This window comes from Equus quagga, chromosome 7, assembly GCF_021613505.1.
Source record: "Equus quagga isolate Etosha38 chromosome 7, UCLA_HA_Equagga_1.0, whole genome shotgun sequence".
Taxonomy (NCBI): Eukaryota; Metazoa; Chordata; class Mammalia; order Perissodactyla; family Equidae; genus Equus; species Equus quagga.
In genome coordinates, this window is record NC_060273.1 from 40,364,275 (window position 1) to 40,386,217 (window position 21,943).

Consider the following 21,943-nt stretch of genomic DNA (forward strand, 5'->3'; position numbering starts at 1 on the left):
ACACATGTGAGCTGACAGCACTCACATCAGCATACAGAACTCCACCAGGCCCCCGAGAGCTCCCTCACAGCCCTGCCGGTCGCCACTCTCGCACCCAGGACAGCCACTCTTCTGCTTCTCTCGCCACAGACCAGTTTCGCCACTTTCTGACCTTGATGTCTGCGGAATCCTGGAGCACACGCCCTGTTCCATCCGAGAGGCGTTGGAGCGGCTGAATGCAGTGGCCAGTGCGTTATTTTGCGTGTGCGTTTGATGTGGCTGCATCCTGTGCCCCTCCTCGTTCTGCTGGCACCCCCACCTGAGCTCCGAGGAAGAGCTCGGGAAGAACACTGGGAAGACGATCCTAGAGGAGCCTTTTTGAGAGCACACCTTGAGCCACAGAAGCTGTCATCCTCCCAGAGACCAAGATGACTTCAGAGGCTTCTGCTGAGCTCCCAGACCAACGTCCCCGACACGGGGCAGCAGGGAATGAGACCAGAGGGATAGGCCCCAAGGCTTCCCCAGCCCTTTCCAGAAACGTGCAATGGAAAAGCAAGCCGGGTGCAGGTGCTGGGGGGAAACAGCCACCTTCCAGGCAGGAAAAGCAGAGCCTCCTCAGCCAGGCAGGGCCTGTAGGAGGCGGCCCTGTTGGACGTGGCCCTGTTAGAGGCAGCTGTGTCAGAGGTGGCCCTGCAGGCCCCGGGCAAACAGAGCTGAGCGGTGTGGATGGAGGCACATCCTAGGCGCAGAGGGAGACTGCACACCCGCTGTCTCTCTCCAAGAAAGGATGTGTTTGTGGGCCGCTCAACCCACACGTGTTCCCTCCCCCAGCCCTGAGTCTGTGCCAGGCTCAGGGACACAGACGTGGGCTAGACACCACCGTCCAGACATCCTTCCTCTCCTCCTTTGAGGCCCAGATTGAGAGAGACCTCCTCTGTGAAGACACCTCGACCCTCTGTCCAGGTCCCTCCTGGACCCCGCAGCCCCTTCCTTGGTACCTCCGGCGTGGTGTACTGCACAGAGGAGGTGATGCCCCAGGGGTCCTTCTGGATGCACGTCTGACCCTCCCTCTGCCGTGAGCCTCCCCTGGTTCTCAGTCATCTCTGCCAAAACATTCCAACTCCTCCGTCTGGCATTTCATGCCCAGCAGGATCCAGCCCCCCTGGCTTCCCCACCTCATTTCTTTCCACTTTCCACTCTCCAGCTCCCCACCAAAGCTAGCCTGCTATTTCTCACCTTCATGATTTCTGAATTGTGGTTACCCCGATTACAATGCCCTGTCTCCCTTTAAACTAGCAAACTTTTTATCCTCAAAGACTCAACTCAAAGGTCCCCCTCTCCAGGAAGCCTTCCCTGACTGCCGAGGCAGGGTCAGAGCCTCCCCTGGGCTCCCACAGCCCCATGCTCCCCTCGGAGTACCCCATTCCTCAGTTGCAATAGCCCCCTCACTGGACTTCAGGCCTCTGGAGGGACAGGCTGGCACTGAGGAGGGGCACCGTGTGGACGTGTGAGGGGTGGGCATCTGAGGGCATCCTGGGAGGGCGTCCAGCAGGCAATTGGCCATGTGGGTCTGGGACTTAGAAAAGAAGCCTGGCTGGGGCCGAGAGTCCCCTCAGCTCTGTGGGGATGCCAATGGGATCAGGGCTGTGGCCCAGCTAGTGTGGCACAGCAGACAGACATGGGACTGTCACTAGTATCAGCCCACATGGCCTGGGCTGGCACAGGGCCCTGAATGGGTCCAGCCATGAGAAAATGTCAGGGGGCCTTGGCCAGGTGGCCAAATGAGGACCATCTCCCCAGGAATGAGCCAGCCTGTCCTCCAAACTGGCCAGGCGGCTGTGAAGGTGGTGTGACTCTCTGGGTCAGAGCACAACCTTGGACAGCAACTCTGGTTAGAGCCTCCTCTGACTTCCCCAACTGCCCCGCAGGATCCCATAGCCCCCAACGGAGCTCCCCAACTGCCCCAGGCACATGGCAGCCAGAGGGCACCTGCTCACATGCAGACCTAACTGTGATGCTCCCGGCCTCAAACCCTCCATGTCTCCCCAGTGCCTCAGGGCACAGTCTTGGCCTGATTCCCATGGTCTGCTGACCTCTCTGGCCTCATGTCTCAACACCCACGCCTCATCCCCAGCGCTTCACTCCATCAGAGTAAACCCCGGGCAGGTCCCCAGGCTGATCCCCCCTCCTTTCCCTCCACATCGCCTGGAGCACTCACTCCCTGCACCCACCGGCCACAGCTGCTCTATAAACGCACCCTGTTCTCTCCAGAGAAGACTGACTGCTCCGCCGCCGCTCCCTGCGGCCCCCTCTCCAGCTGTCCTGGACCGTGAGACGCTCTGGGGCACTTCCTGTCCCTGTCTATTACCCCCTCTAGACTGTGGCCTCGGGGCTGAGGCTCTGCTCGGTGCATCTCCATGCCGGGGCCTGGCCCGCAGTAAGCGTTCATTGAACAAACCCGTGAATGCACCCATTTCATAGATGGGGGCACGCGGCCGGAAGGGCAGTGAGGCGGCTCGGATCCATTGCGGGGTGCAGACACAGGCCTTTGAGCTTCTAAGAGCTGTGGGCTGCTTTCTGGGGTCTGGGATCTGCCCGCTCTCCACCCCGCCGCATGTCAGTCCCTGGCAGGGAGTGGCAGGCTTGCGCCCCACTCCAGGAGCCAGGAATGGGACAGCCGCAGGAGCAAGCTCAGGAGACTGTTGGACATGCTTCTGGAGAAGCGGGTCACTCAGGACATGTGTTCTGCAGAGCCAGGAACTCCCAGGCGGGCCGGCGGGACTCAGGGTGGGGCCACAGCACCGGAGGGTGTGGCAAGACCTGGGAGTCGCTGGGGAGAGGAAGGCCTGATTTACGAGCAAGCAGTGATGGGGCCACTTGGCAGGGTGGGCTCGCACGACAGACCCTTGGAGATAAGAGCCCAGAAGTATGTGAGTGATGTAAACAGCGGCGGGTGGGCACCCCAGCTCCCCAGTACCAGCCGGAGACACCGAGACAGGGCAGGACGAGGCAGCCATCTCCGATAGGTGGCCTCAGGAACTTCCAGGCCTGGACCCCTGGTCCTTCCCCACATTACTGCCTCCACACCATCCTTCCCACTGAGCTCCTACTCCCTTTCTGACCCCTGCCCAGCTCTGCATCCTCTCTCAAGGCAAACCCGCTCTGGAATCTTCCCTGACTTCTCCAGGCTCTCCTTCGTTACTGCCCCCAGGTCAGGTCAGTCTCTCCTCCTTCGTGGCTCATCATGGCCCTTCTCAAGCTCAGCCTTTCTGACCTCCTGCACTTCCCTGAGTGTGCCCCACAGTTCTAGCCACCTGGGGGCCTTTGCACACATGATGCCTTGGCTCCAAAGTCCTCCACTCTGATCTGCTGGCAAACTCCTACTCAACCTTCAAAACCCACCTCATAGGTCCCCTCCTCCAGAGTCATTCCTGCCTTTCTAAGGCAGGGTAGGGGCTGCCCTCAGTTTCCACAACTGCCCACCCGACACCTGTCCTCTCAGTCACAGGACTCAGCGCTCTTGCCAGCCTGCCCCTCCTTTGGTGGGGGCTTTCTAGGGCAGAGGCCTTATGTGTGTTCTCTCTGGGTGCCTGACTTTCACGTTGGGGTGTTAAGGACTCAGACGCGCCAAGTTCAAGGATAGAGTCTCCCTCCTTTTGTGAAGAGGCCCTGCCCTGAGAGGCCAAAAGGATGAGGCCACCAACACAATCCCCCCTCCCACACACACACTTTCTGCAGGCCCCTCCCCGGTCCTGCGCCCAGGGACAAAAGGTGTTCTGGACACCGCTCTTCATCCTGATCACAGCGGCCACGCGGAGGGAATGACCAGGCACATAAGGAGGAGGAGACTGAGGCTGGGACACGCGTCTGTCTGAGCCACAGTCGTACAGTGGGGGAGCCCAAGCTGGCTGACTCCCTGGAAGGGCCCGGCATCCAGGGCAGGCAGAGGACATGCTCGCCCGAAGTACAGGGCAGGGACATACCAGCTGGTGCCCGGGCAGGACACATGGGCAGGGAGAGGGCAGTGTGTGCAAGGACAAGAGCTGCTCCGGCTGCCTGTGTGGGGCTAGGGACACACGGGCAGGGTCATACCAGAGGTCCACGTGGGGCAGGGAGATGTGCCAGCTGAGTGCCTAGGGCAGGAAACAGAACCCGGGTGTCACCGTGTGCACAAGCCAGCTTCCCGTGGACTGCCTGCACCAGCAGGAACGCAGTCACACGCCCATGGCACTGCCTCCAGTGGTGCACCCGATGCACACTCCCTTGGCTGTGGGCACGGCTCAGGCCCGCATCTGCAGACGGGATGGTGCGTGCCACAGCAGAGCCCCCACCCCTGCAGACAGCCGTGACCCCTCCTCACTGCCCTCCCACAGGAATGCCTGACTGTGGAGGAGACTGTCATCCAAGAAACAGCCCATGTTTTCCTTGGTGCATGCTCTGGGAACGTGGCAAGGACGGCTGTCCACACTGCCGTCCGCATACTTGGGCAGCAGCCGAAATGCCAGGCTGCCTGGGACAGCCATGTCCTCAGTCCAGAGGGGCTGGCCCCTGGGAGGCCACCCCCCCACACCTGCCTGAGAGAGCAGGTGGGACTATTTCCAGGGCTGGGAGCTGGGGTGCAGAGTTTGCAGGGAGCAAAGGTCAACTGCCCCTCACCCAGGCCTGGGCCCTGCTGGCCAAGCACTGCCTCTGAGTCTAGAAGATAGAGACATGGGTGCCAGTTCCCTTCCTGGCCACACCATGTGACTTTGGGCAAGCCACGCCCCTCTCTGGGCCCCAATCTTACCCTCCATACAATGGGCTCCCTCAAGGTTCTCCCTGACTCAGAGGGGTCTGAAGTTCAAAACCGGGTCTTGGCCTGGGCACCTCACCCCAACAGGATAGAAAGGGGCCCACTGGTATCCTCACACCCACACCCATGACAGCAGGGACACACCAGCCTTTGCTCCTGCAGGCGTCCTGCCTGCAACAGCTTCCCTCCTCCTTCCGGCTCTGAGCACAGAGGCCAGCCACAGGGAGGCCCCTCTGACCACACGCCCAGCGTCTCCTTCCTCTAGCATCCTCTCCTCTCACGTTGGTCCCCGCCCTGTGCTGTGGGTGACCAAGCAAGGTGGGGGCAGTGAGGGCGCTGTCTGTATTCCTCCTCTCTCTAGTGAGGAACCCAGGCCCAGCTCTCGGGGGCTCTGAACATCTCTGGGATGGAGACGTGTCCCTGGGGCCCCCAAGGGGACAGGAGAGAGTGTCAGTGAGCCAGCGGTTTGCAGCAGCCACACTGCCCCTCAGAAAGTTCTGCACATCGCTGGGCCCAGGCACAGGGCTGGCTGACACCCACCGCCGGTCCTGAAGGTGAGTGATGGAGCCCACAGAGGGGGAGCCCCAGAGGCACCCCTGGCCCCCGCCCCAGCCCCAGGCCAGTCGTCCGCTCTGCAGGGGTTAACACAGTGCTCCAGCCCCTTCTGTTTTCAATTTGGACGTGGTGGATGGAGCTTAAGGATTTTCGTGTTTCCTTAAACATTTCTGGGCTGGGGCCCAGGCAGGGGCCCAGGACAGATGCCTTCAGGAGCGCAGTCAGGCGCCACCTGACCCTTCTGGAAGCCACATCAGAACAGCCGACCTGGGGTCCGAAGAACAGCAGAGCCCAACAGCTCCTTTCATGGACCAGGAGGCTGAGGCCCACCGAGGGAAGGAGCTTGTCCAGGGCCCACAGGGCACAGAGCCCACAGGGAAACCCAAGGCACCGGCCCCTCGGCTTTGGCTGAGCAGCTTCTGATGTGGTGGTTCTAAGGAGGGGCATCTTCTGGGGGTCAGGGGCCCAGGCTGGGATGGGCCTCTCCATATGAACCGGGCCTGGCCCTTCCTCTCGGGGTCCCAGGCCCCTGCCATGGGCGCACAGGTGTGTCTGTGTGAGGGGTGTTGAGGCTGCACCCTCCAGCCAGGCCCTCTCTGACTGGTTTTCCACTGTTGGGGCTCTGGGATTATAAATCTACCAGAGAGTGGCTTCTCAGGGCCAGGGCCTCAGCTGGAACCCCTGAGGCTGAGGACCAGGCCAGAGGTGGCAGGCCCTTGGTCAGGCCTGTCCTCATTGCCCGCACCCTGCCCGGGGGGCAGCGTTGGCCTCGGCCTGGGGCTCCCAGCCCTGTGGGGGCTCGAGTGCGTGGAGTCAGCCACATCTGGCAAAAGCCATCTAAACAGGCCTGAGGCCCCAGAGCTCACTGGGCCCAGGGGGAGCCCAAAATAACATCTGACTCAGCGTCCCTGTAGACACCCCCACCCACCCGGGCCCATGGGGAGGGGCCCAGAGGCCGCCCAGACAGGGGACCGGGGCCAGGCCAGGCAGCCACCTGCTCCGGTGGTGCCCAGCCAGCGACGGGTACAGCCGAGAGGACAGCGAGCCCACCAAGGTCAAGAGATAGAGGCTGGGAAGTGGAGGGGAGAGGGGTGGCCCTGCCCTTGGGGACCTATCTGAGGGACACAGACATGTCTGCAGATGGTGGCAGTCCAGTGTAGTGGATGTCACACCAGAAGGAGAAGGGGGCTAGGAGGGCGGGGTGGGGAGCCCTCAACCCAACCTAGGGCGGGAGAAGGCTCCCAGAGGCCAGCGAGTCCTGAAGGGCGGGTTGGATCCAGACAGGAGGGAACTGAGGAGATACGCTCTAGACTGTGGGGAGAAGTGAGCAGAAGCCCAGAGCTCTCGGGCCTCGTCCCAGAGCAAGCTGGGTACCCCTATCCCTCAGCGGGCAGACGCAGACAGCCCAGGACAGCTCCTGCCCCCGGCTTCCAACTGGAATTGGCCTCACGCCGTGACCCAAGGACCTGGGCCACCGTCTTCCAGGGTCCTGTCTAGGGTGAGGCCAGGACTTGGCCTGGGCTGGGGGAGACAGTGCTGCAGGTCAGGAGACCTGGGCCGATTTGGGACAGGGGTCCGGAGACATGTGGCCTCGGCTCCTCCCTGAAGGTGGTCTCCGAGTGAGCGGCCCAGATGGTGCTGTGTCCCCACATCCCCGGTGGTGGCTCATGTCACTCCCTTCACTTCACAGCCCTTAGCAGCTGTGAGGTCGTCCTGCCCCTCATCTCCACGCCGGGGCAGGAGGCGGGTACCTGAGTCCCCGCCAGCCTGCGGCCTAATCCCCCAGCTTTCCTGAGAACGGCTCTGATGTTCTTGGCCGCGGCCTCCGCCGAGCCTGGCACGGCCCCGGCTTGGCCCTCACCAGAGAGTGAGGACTTGGCCGGGGCCCAGCCAGAGCGGTGGACATGATGAAAGCACAGAACATGGGGCCCAGCGGGCAACAGGGGCCCCGCCGGGCTCCGGTCGGCGGCTCTGTGGCGGGGTTGGGGCTCACCTCCTGGGCCCCTCTCATCCAGGGAGGCTGCAGCGGCCCTCTCCCAGCCTACCTGGGACAGAAAACAGACAGACCCTGCTCCTTCATGCCTCTGAGACAAATTCACACTTTCCCAGAGGAAAGAACCAGAAGGCAGAGCAAAACCCTGGTCCTCTCCTTCCCTCTCTCCCACAACAGGCCCTGATTGTGTCTCCACCACATCCAAGCTCAGTGCCAAGCTCTGGGCGGGGGTGCAGAGATGAATTTCCTACGGAGCCCCGAGGGCCGGGCCGCACCCTCCTCACTGCCCAGCTTCTTAGAAGAGCTGAGGCAGTGATCTGAGTGGAGCCGCAGCGAGAGCCGCAGGTGACAGTTCTTGAGCAGTCACCCTCTGCCCGACATGAGCAACGTGCTCCTTGATGCCTCCTCAAAACCCTCGCTAAAAGATGGGGAAACTGAGGCTCAGGGAGGTTAATTGCCCGAGGTCAAATAGGTTAAGTAGGACAGTGGGGCCCTGAACCTGAGATCTGTGAGCCCAGGACCCTGGCTTTTCGCTGCTGTGCTGAGAGGGCTAGACGGGCAGAGAACGTGTCTGTGCGTTGCTGGCATCTCTATGTGTGCCCCCGAGCTCGTCTTTGTGTGCATGTGTCTGTGTGTGTGCGTGTACGTCTAGGGGAGGGGAGGAGCCTGAGGCCAGCTCAGAGGGAGTGAGGCTGGGCTGCAGGGCGGGACCCAGGAATTTGTCACAGAATGGTGCCGGAGCAGTCCCCAAGGACCCTGGTAGAAATCCAGAGTCCCTGTGGTCCTTTTTGTTGGCAACTAGGGTTTTCACGCCCTTTTGTCACAGGCCTCGTTTGCGGGTCCCTTTCCTGAAAGTTATCCGAAGAGAAACATTCCAGCTGTGGAAGCCCCGTCCCCCAGCAGCTTCCACGGTGTCAAAGTGCCCTGCAGTCCCACCCAGGCACTGGGGCCCGAGGCGAGGGCGTGCGCAAGGGCAGGCTCGCCAGGTGACAAATGACTGTCCCATGAGACCCCTGACTCGTTAATTCTGTACGTTGAATATTGGAGTCAAGGAAATCCTGTGGCACCAGGGATACACCAGAGTACATCTCAGCACCACACTTCCTCAAGGCCCCGCCCAGGGCCTGGAGTGCCGCGGTGCTGTCAGGATTTGCTAAATAGACGAGCAAGCACCCTCAGTTGAATGGAGGATGCCTGAGCTCCCAAACCTCTCTTAATTAATAGCTGAACGCCCTTGAGGAGTCATTTAAATTCTATTTCTGATTAATCCTAGTGAAAGACTTCGACCAGATCAGAGGCATTAAAGACGCAACGTGCGGGGCACAGTGCCCGCCTTTCTCCCAGGCAGATGTTACCAAGCAACAGACTGTGTGATTCTCACGTGCTGACACTGGATATCCCCAGAGTCCTTTCTAACACCATTTCAGGCAGCCATTGCCAGTCAAATGGGCTTGGTGACGGAACCTATTTGCCATCCTGGGAGGGGATGAGCTCCTCCAGCCCAGAAATCTATGAACAAGTGGAGGGAAGGGAGTGGGAAGGCCCAGGCTGTGGGGCGTTAGGGAGGAGTAAGGAAGGATCAGGGAGGGAGGCTCCCCGGAGATTCCTATCTCTGTCTAGGGACCCTCAGAGTTGCATGAACAGGTGAGCTTGTCCCTCACCAGGTGGGAAAAGAAGCACACGTGGAGAGGGGCTGGGGGACCCCACACACTCCTGAATCCTGACAGAGGTTGGAACCAGCACTCACCTGGAAACCACAGGCAGCCCAGAGCTTTTATTAAATCCAGGGCCTGGAGGAAGAGCTGGGGCTAGCGACAGAGGCAGTGCACCTGCAGGGAAGTGGAGCCACCCACCTGGGGAGGGGTTGGGTGGGCAGGGCGAGCCCTGACTTTGCTGAGATTTGAAATACTCTTGGGCCAAGGTAGATCAGAGACCTAAAAGCGAAGGGTAAAACTATAAGCTTTGGAAAGACAACCCAGGGGACTATCTTCATGGACTTTGGGTATGCAAAGATTTCTTAAATAGGACAGAAAAAGCGTGAACCACTAGAGTAATGATTGATCCATTTGACTTGATTAAAATCAAGGGCTTCTGCTCATCAAAGGACAACGTGAAGAGAAGGCAAGCCACAGAGGGGGAGAGGTCTTTCTAATACATATAACTAACCACAGAATTGTATCAGCATATATAAAGAACTCCTACAAATCAATGGGAAAATATTAAACTACCCAATTTTCAAAAATGGACAAAAGACTTTAATAGCCACTTCACAAACAAAGAGATTCAAATGACCCAAAAGCATGTGAGAAGGTGCTGTCATTATTCGTCAGGGAAATGAAAGTTAAAACCACAATGAGATACCCTTATACACCCACCAGAGTGGCTAAAATTTAAAGCTGACAATTCTAAGTGTTGACAGGATGAGGGGCAACTGGAACTCTGACACACTGCAGGTGAGAATGTAAAATGGTACAAGATTTTAAAAACTGGAAGTTCCTCAAAAAGTCAAAAATATAATTACCGTAAAACCCAGCAATTCTGCTCCTAGCTCTATACTGGTGAGAAATTAGGACATATGTCCACAAACAGACAGGAATGTTCCCAGCAGCATTATTCATAATAGCAAAAAAACCCCAGAAACAACCCAATGTATGTTACTGTTAGAAGGGGTAAATAAATTGTGGTATATTTATAAGATGGACTACTACACAGCAATGGAGAAGAATGGACTATCACTATACACAACAACCTGGATAAATCTCACAGACACATTAGCCAAAGAAACCAGACACAGAAGAGTGCAGATAGGGAGATTCCATTTATGTGAAGTTTGTATTAGTCTCCTGGGGCCACTGTAACAAATTACCACAAATTTAGTGGCTTAAAACAACAGAAATTTATTCCCTCACAGTTCTGGGACCCAGAAGTCCAAAATCAAGGTGTTGGAAGGGCTACACTCCTTCCAAAGGCTCTAGGGAAGAATTCTTCCATGCCTATCTCTAGCTTCTGGTGGCTGATGGCTGTCCTTGGTGCTCCTTGGTTTATAGGCGGTTCATTGTAATCCCGTCTCCATCTTCACATGGGCTTCTTCTCCCTATGTCTCTCTGTGTCTTCATGTGGACTTCCTATGAGGACACCAGTCATTGGACTTAGGACCCACCTTAATCCAATATGACCTTGTCTCAATTCGATTACATCTGCAAAGACTCTATTTCCAAATAAGGTCACTTTCACGGGAACCAGAGATCAGGCCTCGAGCAGATCTTTTAGGGACACAATTCAACCCGCTACAAAGTTCGAGAAGAAACAAAACCAGTCTGCAGTGAAAGACATCCGCTGAGTGGTCCAACTGGGCAAGGCACAGAGGTGCCTGCGGGGCTGGAAATGTTCTCTGCGGTGATGTGGGGCTGGTGACGGGTCGAAGGGTGGGTAAAAATCCTCAGGCTGCACACCTACGCTTTGTGCACTTGGCTCCATGTCTGTTGTTCTCACTTTAAAACGCTCTTGTGGAACTGAGTTACCTGTTGGGTGAGCAGATGTCACTGTGCGAGTCCACACGACAACGCACACACAGCGCCACATGCCCACAGACAGACTGACACGGAGACACATGGACCCCCTCGCCCTCACTGCCGCCTCCCCCACGGGTCTCGGTCTCCTCTGCAGTCGGCAGCGGGTGGCAGGAGGGCCAGCCAGGCTGCCCCACGAGGCAGAAGGAGGATGTCTCTCCCCCCGAGCTGAAAGCCAAAACCCGTGCCGGGCCGTGGAGACCACCCCGCTGGGCGTGCTCCCTCCTCTGGGGCCTGGAAGGAGAGTTCAGGCAGCTGAGTCTGCTCAGGATAAACAGCTTCATGCAAAGCAGGGACCTGAGGGCCTCGGGCCCTGTGGGAGCGAACCGTGAGAGGCAGAGAGAGATGCAGGCAGGAACACGGAGATGGGGCGGGAGGGGAAGAGAGACACACAGAGAAAGAGACAGGGACACAGTGCGGGCGAGGCAGAGACGCAGAACGAGAGATGGGGACAGAGAGCAGGGGACATCCATCCATTCACTGTTTTTCCAGGCATGTGTTCTGGGCCTGGCCAGGATGGGTGCTGGGGACACAGAGGCACTGAGACATGGCACCAGCCCCCACGGAGCTCCTGGAAATACGAAATAGAGACTCCAGCTACTGGGGCGGGGGGGTGGTCAGGCTTTAGGGCAGGTCTGCCTCCTCCCCTTCCCCAGGGAGTTTGTGTCTCATCCCCCTCCCTCCAGGCTCCCTTCAAGAATCCAGAGATGGGATGGAGCCCAGAGAGCAGAGGAACCGCTGGGCCAACCTGGAGAGGGCCACAGACTCAGCAGGTGAGGACCCCCACGCAAAGGGTCAGCTCCAGGACATGTGCCCCAGCCCCCTCTGAACCTCCACTTGTCTTCCTCCCAGGTCCTCCTCTGTCTGAGGACAGGGGCCGGGGAGAGATGCTGGACTTGGGACAAGGTTTGAATCCCAACTCCGCCATCACCGGCTGTGGGGTCTAGGGCAAGTCACTTAACTTCTCTGGGCCTCGCTTTACTCACTTAAAAAATGGGAGGAGAATATTTTAAAATACAGATTTTATTTTAATTCCAGTATGGTGAGGCCAACGGATCAGAAAATGACTGACACTGAAGAGACAGTTTGTTGTAGTCACAGACTATGAGAGAAGAGGGCACGCCACACCACACAGGGCCACACAGGGAAGCACCAGGTCAGTCAGGAGGCCGAGGGAGGGGAAAATGTGGGCAGGAGCATGGAACAGGTGAGGCAGGCTTAGGATTGGCTCCTTTGAATAATTTCAACCCCAGTGGGCCCTGGGGCGTAGGGACTGTCCCTGGTTGTCAGCTACCTGGCCGCAGGGTGATTAGGGCAGGTGGGCAGTGGCCTGGAGTGTGAGAACTCCATAAACTTGGTGGTTTGGGTGCAGGCTCTGGGGTGGCTGGTTTATATACAAAAGGCACGCTCCCAGGGAAGCTGTTTGCTATCCCCAGGTATCAGCCAACCCTGGGCAGGGCAGTCCCTCCAGGGTCAGCAAGGCCCCAAGATGTCAAGGCATCAAAAATACAGAATGAAAAGACGTGATTAATACAGGGGAATAACAGCACCTCCTCATTCGTCTGGCGCTTAAGCCGGTTATTGTCATAGAAGCTCCCAGCATGGTGCCTGACGGGTGGCAGAAGCAGAGTACAGCTGGAATCTGAAGCAACATCTCACCTCCTCTGAGAAGCCCTCCCAGACTAACCCAACCAGGCACTTCTTCTGCTTGACACCCAAGCCCCCGGTTGGCACTGTCAGATGTTTTTTCCTACAGTCGTAATCTCTCACACACACAGCTCTGGGCAATCAGGAGTCTCCCCAGTCTGGGCTGACGGGGGAAGAGCGGGCGGCTCAGCCTGAATCATGGAATCCTTGTAAAGAAGTGAATGAGAAGCACCACACACCAGCCTGGATGCTCAGACTATCCGGTAGCACAGTGTGACCAGGAAAGCCCCCTCGGAGAGGTCCCTGCAGGGCAGGGGGCTGTTCTCTTGCACAGTACATTTGGACTATCATTCAGGAGGTACACACGCCCCCTCAGACCCACCCCTCAAACCCAGGCAAGAATCAGAGCCAGGGGGTCTGCTTTCAGGAGAAAATGTAATAGCATGTCACTGGTCAGGAAAGGAACCAGAGTGTCTGGAGGGCTTACTTCCAGAATGCTCCCTCCCTGCCCTTGGGGCCTGGGTGAGGGCCCGCTGCCTGCCCCCCAGTCCCCCACAAGGCTTTTGTTATGGGCTGATTTGTAGTCCCGCCCCTGACAGACTCACAGATGCTCCTCTAACCCCAGGACCTCAGAACGTGACTATATGTGGAAACAGGGTCCTTAAAGAGGTGATTAGGTCAAAATGAGGTCATTAGAATGGGCCCCAATCCAGGATGACTGGTGTCCTTATAAGAAGAGGAGATTAGGACACAGGCACACAGAGGGAAGACCATGTGAGGACACAGGGAGAGAGCGGCCGTCTGCAAGCCAAGGAGAGAGGTGTCAGAAGGAACCAGCCCTGCCAGCACCTTGATCTCGGACTTCCAGCCTCCAGAACTGTGAGGCAATAAATTCCTATTGTTTAAGCCACTCCGTCTGTGGTCCTTTGTTATGGCAGCCTGAGCTGATTGATACACCCTCCAGAAGCCTCTGGTGGCTCTGCCTTCTTTCCAGAAGCAGAAGCTGTGGTTGGGAGACATGGGCGACCCTTGAGTAGGGGACTCTGATGGTCAAGGTTAGGCCAGTGGTTCTTGTGCTGGGATGGGCACCAGCATCACCTGGTGGGCTTAGCCAGGTGCAGCTCACTGTTCCCACCCCCAGAGTTCCTGAGTCAGAACATCAGGGGCGAGAATCTGCATTCCTAACAAGGTTGTTCTCATGTGGTACTGATGCTGCTGCTCCAGGGCCCACACTTTGAGAACCGATGATGGGGATGCTCATTAAACTCTGAAAACCACTGGCTGACAGCCAGAGCCCCCTGTGGGAGGGTCACTCGCAGAGATGGGTCACCCAGCCCAGGGTTGCTCAAACTGTGCTGTGCATTGGAAGCTCCTGGGAAGCTTTAAAATGCCAACCCCCGGGCCTACCCCAGAGATTCCGGGCAGTGGTACTGCCTGGCCAGGGAGACTAGAAACTCTCAGGGGTCCTCATGCAAGGCCAGGGTTGAGAACCACTGCTCCAGTCTGCACCCCCATTGTTCGGAGGGGGCTCCAGGCCCAGACTGGGGGAGAGTTCCCAAGGGTCACATAGCAACTGGGGCAGGTCAGGGAATGGAACGCCAGTCTCCTGAGGACCCCACCGCCAGAATGGCAGTTTTCATGATTTTCAAGCCTAGAAGCCTTTCTTCGAATGAAATGTTACTCCAAACCCTGGTGTACAAACCAAACCAAACCAGGCCTGCCCAGCACCAGCTGGGTGGGGTCTGGAGCCCTGCTCACCCAGTAGGCCACCTCTATTTTCAGAGTTCTGAGGAACACACCCTGAAATGGCTCATGTCCCCCAGGATGTGCTCTAAGGGGGCCCCTGGGGACCCCACTCCCCCACAAGAACAATGGAGACCCAAGCTTGGGGGCCAAGACCCCAGTTCTTATCAGTTTGGCAGAGCCCAACATTTAGCCAAGCCAAGGGGGTCAGGGAGCTGTGCAGCAAAGGGGGTCTCCCTTCCCCTCATCACTTGTCTGCTTGTCCATTCGCTCGCCACACTGTGGGTGCCTGCGTTCGAGCCGGCCTCCTTCCCATGAGCAGGACCACAGCCCCAAGTGTAGAGTGAGAAGGATTTGTACACGGTCCTCGCAACAGTGGCTCTCAGACTGTGACATGCAGGAAAAAGTTCATCACAATCCAGTACTCACATGCAGGCACATGGAACTCAGACGAAAGATCAAGCCCCAAGGCTGACCTGGGCAGTCGCGTGACCCTGTGTCTATTCTTTCCTCTCACTTAAAAATGCTGTTCCTGACCCACTAAATCAGTTTCACACCCCGCCAAGGGGTCACAGCCCGCACTTTGAAAAGCGCTAGTACAGCGTGAAAGGCTGCGTGGGAAGGGCCAACCGCTTCCTGCGGGCTGTCAGCTGGGCAGGACAGCTGGGATCCACTTTCGGAAGTTCCCCGGCAGGCAGGCAGGCTGTGGGTGGGCTGAAGGGCAGAGGCCAGAGCCTCAGATGGGGCTGCCTTCACCTTTCCCCATTTTACATACACCACCCAGAACGTATCTCCCTTTGAGAGAAGGAAACAGGATTCAGCTCTGAGGTCATCTCCTCCAGGAAGACTTCCCGATTGCCTCACCCTTCCCAGGACTGCAGGTGCTGATGCCCTGTCTGTTCCCCCTCCCAGGACCCGACGCCCAGCCAGAACAGGCAGCTCAGGAATGTGAAGGACAGAATGAATGAGGGAGCAGATAACCCAGGCCCAGCGGGAGCCCCTGGCCCGGCCTCCCCTGCCTCCCACCCTGCATCCTGGCAGCTGCCCTCCCCGCCCCGTAGGACCCGCCCGGCGCCACAGAGATCAGGCCAGCTGAGGGTTCCGGGCATGGGTGGAGGGGTCTGCCCAGGGCAGGGAGTGGCCACACATGGTGTGGGGATGGAGACTGGCAGAGCCCAGGAGGAAGAGTTCCCTGACCAGCATGCCACCGGCTCAGGCTCTTGGAAGGGCTCCTGGGCAAGGTGGGCTGGGGGAGGCAAGGAGATAAGGACGTGCCGGAGGGAGCAAGGGCCAGGGTCGGGGAGTGTGGACAGCCCGGCTCACCAGCTCCCAGAGCGAGCACAGGGACCCCTGGGGTGCCCAGCCCAGGGAAGAGAGGGCTCTGCTCTCCAGGTGCTGGGTGTACCCCAAAGCTGGGGCCATCTCCCCACGTGAGAGCAGTGTGGCTGGCCAGCTAAAATACCCCAGAGGCCTCAGCTCCAGGCCACGGTGTCTCAGGCTGACCTTGGGCCAGTGGTGTGCTTCCTGAGACTCAGTTTCCTCCCCTGGGTAGCAGGATATTTGTGATGGACGTCATGAATACCTGTGTGTGTCCATCCTGAAGCCCGCCCCTCCCACAGCCCAGCAGGCTACAGGCCAAGGCAGTCTGAGGTCTTCCTCTCTTTGAGAGAGTACCGTGTGGGGCAGGAGGCTGAGGGAAGTTGTCCTGCCCTGGGCATGGAGAGTCCCCGCTGGGACCCGTGAGCAGATCACGCCTTGCAAGCATCGCCAGAGCCGGTCCAGGCCCCGGGCTCCCAGGCCCTGGGCTCCCAGCCCCACCGCGGTACCGGTACCGGGGCACAGAGGTGCTAACAAGGGGCTTATTGACTCTCCAGGGCCCGTCAAGACTTCCAGCCCCCACACGAGAGGCCCAGATTTTGGTTGGGGGTGGAGGGTGGGGACACAGAGACCTGGTAACTGGGATGGAATTTACTGCTGCCCACCCATGTGACAGGGGCTCAGGCTTGGAGTTAAATAGATCTGAGGGAGATATTGAGAGCGCTCTTTCTGGCGGCGGGAGTCCGCAGACAGGGCTGCTAACCCCTCTGTTTATAAACTGAGATAATAATATCCCAGTCGCAAATGGAGATGTGCTTTGTAAACTGTGAAGTGTCAAACAAATGAGAGGCGTGTTCTGGACTCCTCTGTGCCAGGTCCCCTGGGGAGGGGGTGCCCGGCTCGCAATGTTCCCCTCAGACCTCAGCAGACAGCCCTCGAGGCGATGCGGGAACAGCACGGGGCAGGACGGCCCGTCCGGGACGCCCACCTCCCGGCTCGCACCAGCCAAGGACCCAGACTGACAAATGACTCAGACGTGCAAACACCCAGCCTGGGCAGAGGCAGGGCCTTGCGCAGAGGTAGCTGGATCAGAGATGCACGGCTCAGGAGCTGGGGCGTCCGGGGGCAGCCGTGGGGAGGGCACTGCTGGGGAGGGGGCTTCCTCCTGCCCCCCCCCCAACCTTTCCCAGCCTCAATCGCCTGCTTCGGTTGCCTGAAATGGCACCAAAGACCCCATTTCGCCTTTGAGCGCTTGTTGGATACCAGACCCTTACAGAAGTGAGTTTTCAGTCTTAAAGGCTTGTGAAGACCCCTGTCTCCGTAAGAGGAAACGAGGGCTTCCAGGAATTAATTACTGTTGATGTCAGCATTATCTGGTAGTGTTACTAGATGACCCACCCAGGCTCATACACTAATTGTGTTGATCCCTATCACAAGGATGACCGCTAGCCCTCTAGCACCCCAGCCTGGGGGCCGCAGAAGCACCCTGTGCTGTAACCCCAGCCCCTCCCTGACTTCCAAACCCCACTCGGAACCGCCCCTGCATGATGAGGGGAGACTCAGAAGTGCCCCAAACCAGCAGCCTCTGCCTGTCCTCGGCTGCAGACCCTCGACCTCTGGTGAAGCCTGACACCCAGCCCTATTCAGGCCCTTCCTTTCCTGTGCTGTCAGAGTGGTCCCTGGCCACCACTGCAGAGGGCTGAACAGCAGAAGGCCTTCCTCAATTTCCAGACAAAGCGTTGGCTCTGGGTGGCCACTGCCGAGGGCCCCTCAGTAGACGGCTACCCTCCGGCTCGGTCACCAGCACGAGGACATAGCCTCTCCCTTGGGGCTGCCTGTCACAGGTGTGCCCCAGGCCTCTCCCTGCCGCCCTCAAGGACTTCCCTCCCTCCCTGCCCTCTCCCTCACCCTCCTGCCCCATCCTTCCTGTAAACTTTGAGCAGCAAGAACCATCCTTGGGTGTTTCCTCCTCACTCATCGTGAGTCAGGCCCGTCCTCACCAGACCCCGCATGGCCTCGACCCGCGCTGTCCACCCTGGCGGTCACTGGCCACATGTGGCTACTGAGCCCTCAAAATGCAACTAGTCCACACGACATGCGCTCTAAGCATAACTTCCACACTAGTATTAAGACTTAGTACTAAAAAGAATGCAATATATTGCACTAATCACTTTTATATCAATTACATGCCTGGTATGATAATATTTTCGATATATTGAGTAAAATAGAGTCTGTTATTAAAATTAACTTTACTTATGTTTTCTTTTATTTTCCACGGCTACTAGAATATTTAAAATCCAAGGAGAGGCGGATTCCGGCCTTCACGTTTGCAGCTGGGTCTCACGGAAGAGGGCGGGTGGATCCGGAAGGTGTGGAGAGGGGTTCTTCAAGCTGCCTGCTGCTAATCCTCTCCTGGAGCGTCTACACTTGTACCCACGCTAGCCAACCAGTGTTCATTTCTGTCCCGAGCCTCACTCGGGTCTGTATGAGACATTCCTGCTGCCCCGTCAGTGTGACCCTGACCTTGCTTCCTCTGGGTGTGGCCGGAGGGACCCTCACTCACACGGAGGAGTAAATGACTAACAGCGAGGCTCCTACGCACTGGGAAGGGGCACGGTGGGGGTCCCGGGCCTGGCTGACACCAAGCTCTTCCCAGACCAGCTAGGCAGCCCACGCCTGTCTCTCTCTCTGGTCCAAGGTTCCATGCAGACAGCGCGTCCCGCACTCAACAGATACAATGATCATGTGCAGACGAGGGAGAAAACAAAAACCACAGCCCCAGGATTCTGGAGGTCTGTCCACGCCAGCAGCCTCTGCTCCCATCTCCTCGAGGGCACATCTGTGCTTCTTAGTCAACACGGATGAGGGGGAGACAGGAACGGGTCCATCCTCAAGCTGCCTTCAGTGACGGCCAGGCCAGTGGGGAATCAGATGAGGCCCCCAAGCTCCACCCAAGGGGCTCAGATCAAGGCCCTCAGAGGGGCCTGGGGGGCAGGAATGCTGAGGGCCCAGACCCGCAGGGATGGAAGCTGAGAGCAGGGGACCTCGCCAACAGAGGTCCAGCTCCCAGCCCTCCAGAACAAGTCTGAGGGCTGGGGAGCAGCTGCACCGGCAGAAGGGAGGCCAGCCAGGGGGAAGGAGAGCGGGAGAGCAGCCGAGCTGGGTAATGCAGGGCCTTGGAGGCCATACGGAGAAGTCTGGACTTTATCTGGAAGGTAAATGAGGGTTTCTGAGCAAAGCAATGACATGCTCAAGGGCATGTGGAGGCTGGTGGCCCTGCCCTTCCTAAACAGGTGCATCTGGAGGAGCTGGGGACAGAGACAGCCTGTCAGGGACTCCCCTGGGTGCCCAGCAGCGAGTGGGCGAGTGAGGCCTGCCGGCCAGCACAGGGAAGCCGCGCTCACCCAGCATTCAGTGCATCAGGCAGTGTTGTGGGCAGTTCTCCATTTATGACCCGATTTAATCTGTACAGCTACACAGGGAGGTGGGCACAGAGCAGCCTAGGATTGTTGGGTTTCTTGAATGTATGAGCAAATGAACGAATGAATGAATGAAGTGTTGGTTAATAACTGTAACCTCCAGTCCTTCTGCTATGTATTGAATGCGTTGGGTTAAATTGCACTGGAGAATCCGTTTAATGGGTTCGATTCTGAACTGCAGCTCCCTTCTGAGGTGCATGGAGCCTTGCTGGATAGGAGTTAATGGAGCTGCTGCAATGAGCACGGGATGCTCAGAAGAAGCGGGGCCACAGGGAGGGGGTGGGACTCAGGGCCTGGCCCTGCAGGGAGAGGTCTGGCCCTGCAGCCTCGAGTCCATTCCTGTGAACGCCCCTCCACGCCTCTCCTGCATCCCCCGCAGCAAGCCCTCTCCCGCTGGCTCCGGCCTCTCTCCAGGTCCTGGAATTAATAAAGACTCTGAGCAGACTGCGGTTTGCAAGTCTGAAAGTCGGTTCCTGCCCACGTCACTGCCCTGAGAGGAGTGGGGCCCAGCTCCTCCCCAGCACCCCCTGCCTTCCCACTTCCCGGGAGGGGCTGGGCCCGCTGATGCACTCCGTCTCCCCTCCCCCGCAGCAGGCACATCCCAGGCTCCGAGCCTCAGACCCTGATCCTGAGCAGCCTCTGCCCCCATGAACAAAAGCTGGCTCGGGCTCATAATCTCCATCGGCTGCCCCCAAAGCACCCCGAAATCAAACACACTGGAAGTAACGCACAGCTTCAAGCCAGTCCTCCTGGCACGCCCACCTGCTTCCCAACTCCTGGAGCCGTGCCACCTGAGACCAGGAAGAGGAAGGGATGGCCCGGGGTTCCAAGGTGGCCCCGTTGGGCCAAGCCTAACAGTCACACTAAAAACAGGAGTGGTGCTTGAAGAACTAGTGGTGGTAACAGTGGTACCAGAACTACTACCAGCACCAAATAAGTACAGGGCATTTTGGATCTGGCAGTCATGGTGTGGAAATATGAGACCACATTTTATTTACCTCTGCAAGAACCCCCAGGCATGGCAACTTATCACCATTTGACAGATGAGGAAACTGAAGCTCCAGGAAAGGGTCCCCGTAGAAAGTGCCAGAGCCGGAATGTAGTCCTGGGTACACCTGAGTCCAATGCCTGGCCTTTGACATCTCCGCTCCTGGACACCCCTGCTAGGCCTGCAGATGGCCACAGTGCTCCCGGCCGGAGGAGGGGTCATTTAACTCCTTTCCTGCCGGCCAATGCTGTGTGCCCCCTCATTCTCCGTCTGGGTGTAGGGGAAATGCTCTCAGAACAGGGCCTCGACTTTTTCCCCTGACAGGCCACGCTTAGGGCAAGTACCAGTTTCTCTCTCCTGTCCTTTGCCTCCCAGATTTCTTCCCCACTTGCTGGCAGGGGGTGGGGGAGGAGGCATGACCCTCTCCTGCCCCCTCACCCCTAGTAATTCCACAGGGTCCTCATCCTGCCCTGGCAGGCGAGAACAGCCCGAGTCCTGGAAATGCTGGTCCCAGCTGTTTCAGCACAGAGCCGCCCCCTCCTGGCCACTGGAGGGATGTCGGCCCCCGGCGTTCTGGGGCAGGATGAGAATCTGCATCTGGGGGTTCCCAAGTCAGGTCTGGGTGCCAGCGATGCTCAGTGTTGGGAAAGGTGGGGCCCGAGTGATAAAGGGGGGCTGGGCCACCTGTCAGTCTGAGTGGGCTCTGCAGCCCCCTGGTCCCCTGCAAGGCACTTGGGGATCCAGCCTGAACTTCACCAGACACTGCCCAGCACAAGCCTGTGTGTGGGACTGCAACTTTGATCCATGACAAATGGAACCCCTGCGGTGTGTCAGAGTCTCCCACATGTCCCCAAGATGCCTCAGGGGACAGCATCAGTGTGGTCCTAACTCCGATGCAGGCCCTCGGCCTCTGCAGACATGGACCCCAGACCTGCCCAACACCCTCTCCTCAGCTTCACAAAGGAGACTGTGAGCTCAGCCTGGGAAGGAGGGAGCCCTGTAGTGCATCAGGTCCCCCTGCCTTCCCCCAGATGCCCCCCGGGGCAGCACCTACGGGATCTCACCTTCCAGGCAGTTCTGCCTACTGCCCCTTGACCTCTGCAGACATTGGCCCCAGGCCCCAGACCTCAGACCTGCCCAACACCCTCCCTCCCCAGCTTTGGGCAGGGCCTGTCTGTGGGGGTGTTGGGGGAGTCTGGAGGACCGGGGTGGGGGCAGAGGCGCGGGACAGCTGGCCTGTGTCCCCACACTGGGCCCCGGGCCCAGCCAGAGGGGCGGGGGCCTGGCCACTCAGGCCTTGGCTGGGGCCAGATTTTTGGCCGGGCTGCAGGGCCCTCCCTCCCGCTTCCTCTCCCGAGGGCTGTCCTGGCAAAGGCCCCCCTCGCACTTTCTGGCGGGAACAGGGCCAGCAGTGAGAGAACAGCCACAGAGGGAAAGCGATGGGGGAAAACTGTGTGTGTGTGTGTGTGTGCGCGCGCGCAAATGTGCGTTTTAAGGAAAAAAGCCCACAGTCCAGTCCAGTCCGACCCAGCCTGGGAGGCTTGGGAGCCGGCCTTTCGTAATTGCCCCCCTCCCCGCAGCCCCCTCCCCCAGGCCTCCCCCTTCTCCCGCCCTCCCGCCCGCCCTCTCTCCCTCCCTCCTTCCCTCAGCCTACGAGGCAGCAATTACGCTTTGGGGATAAAACGAGGCGCGGAGAGCGGGCTGGGGCATTTCTCCCCGAGATGGCGGGTCTGACAGCTACAGCCCTGCGGCCCGGAGTCCTCCTGCTCCTGCTGTCCATCGTCCACCCCTCGCAGCCTGGAGGTAGGCCTTGCCCTGTCCCTGGAGCTGCCCGAAGCTCTCGGGCTGCCCGGCCAGGTGGCTGGACTGACGGATGGAAAG

At 58.6% G+C, this 21,943-nt stretch overlaps 1 protein-coding gene across 11 annotated transcripts in view; it reads left to right on the plus strand.

Moving 5' to 3' along the window:
* The first annotated feature begins 21,640 nt into the window (after window positions 1-21,640).
* ELN (elastin) overlaps window positions 21,641-21,943 on the plus strand; it is a 31,324-nt gene continuing 31,021 nt past the window's right edge. For 3 of the 11 annotated variants that reach the window (XM_046666816.1, XM_046666815.1, XM_046666821.1), the window contains exon 1: window positions 21,647-21,865. In XM_046666816.1, coding sequence (XP_046522772.1) covers window positions 21,784-21,865 — 82 coding nt within the window. In that variant the 5' untranslated portion in view covers window positions 21,647-21,783. Of the gene's footprint in view, window positions 21,866-21,943 lie in introns of all 11 variants that reach the window. The other 8 variants (XM_046666814.1, XM_046666819.1, XM_046666812.1 and 5 more) reach the window with 6 other exon arrangements.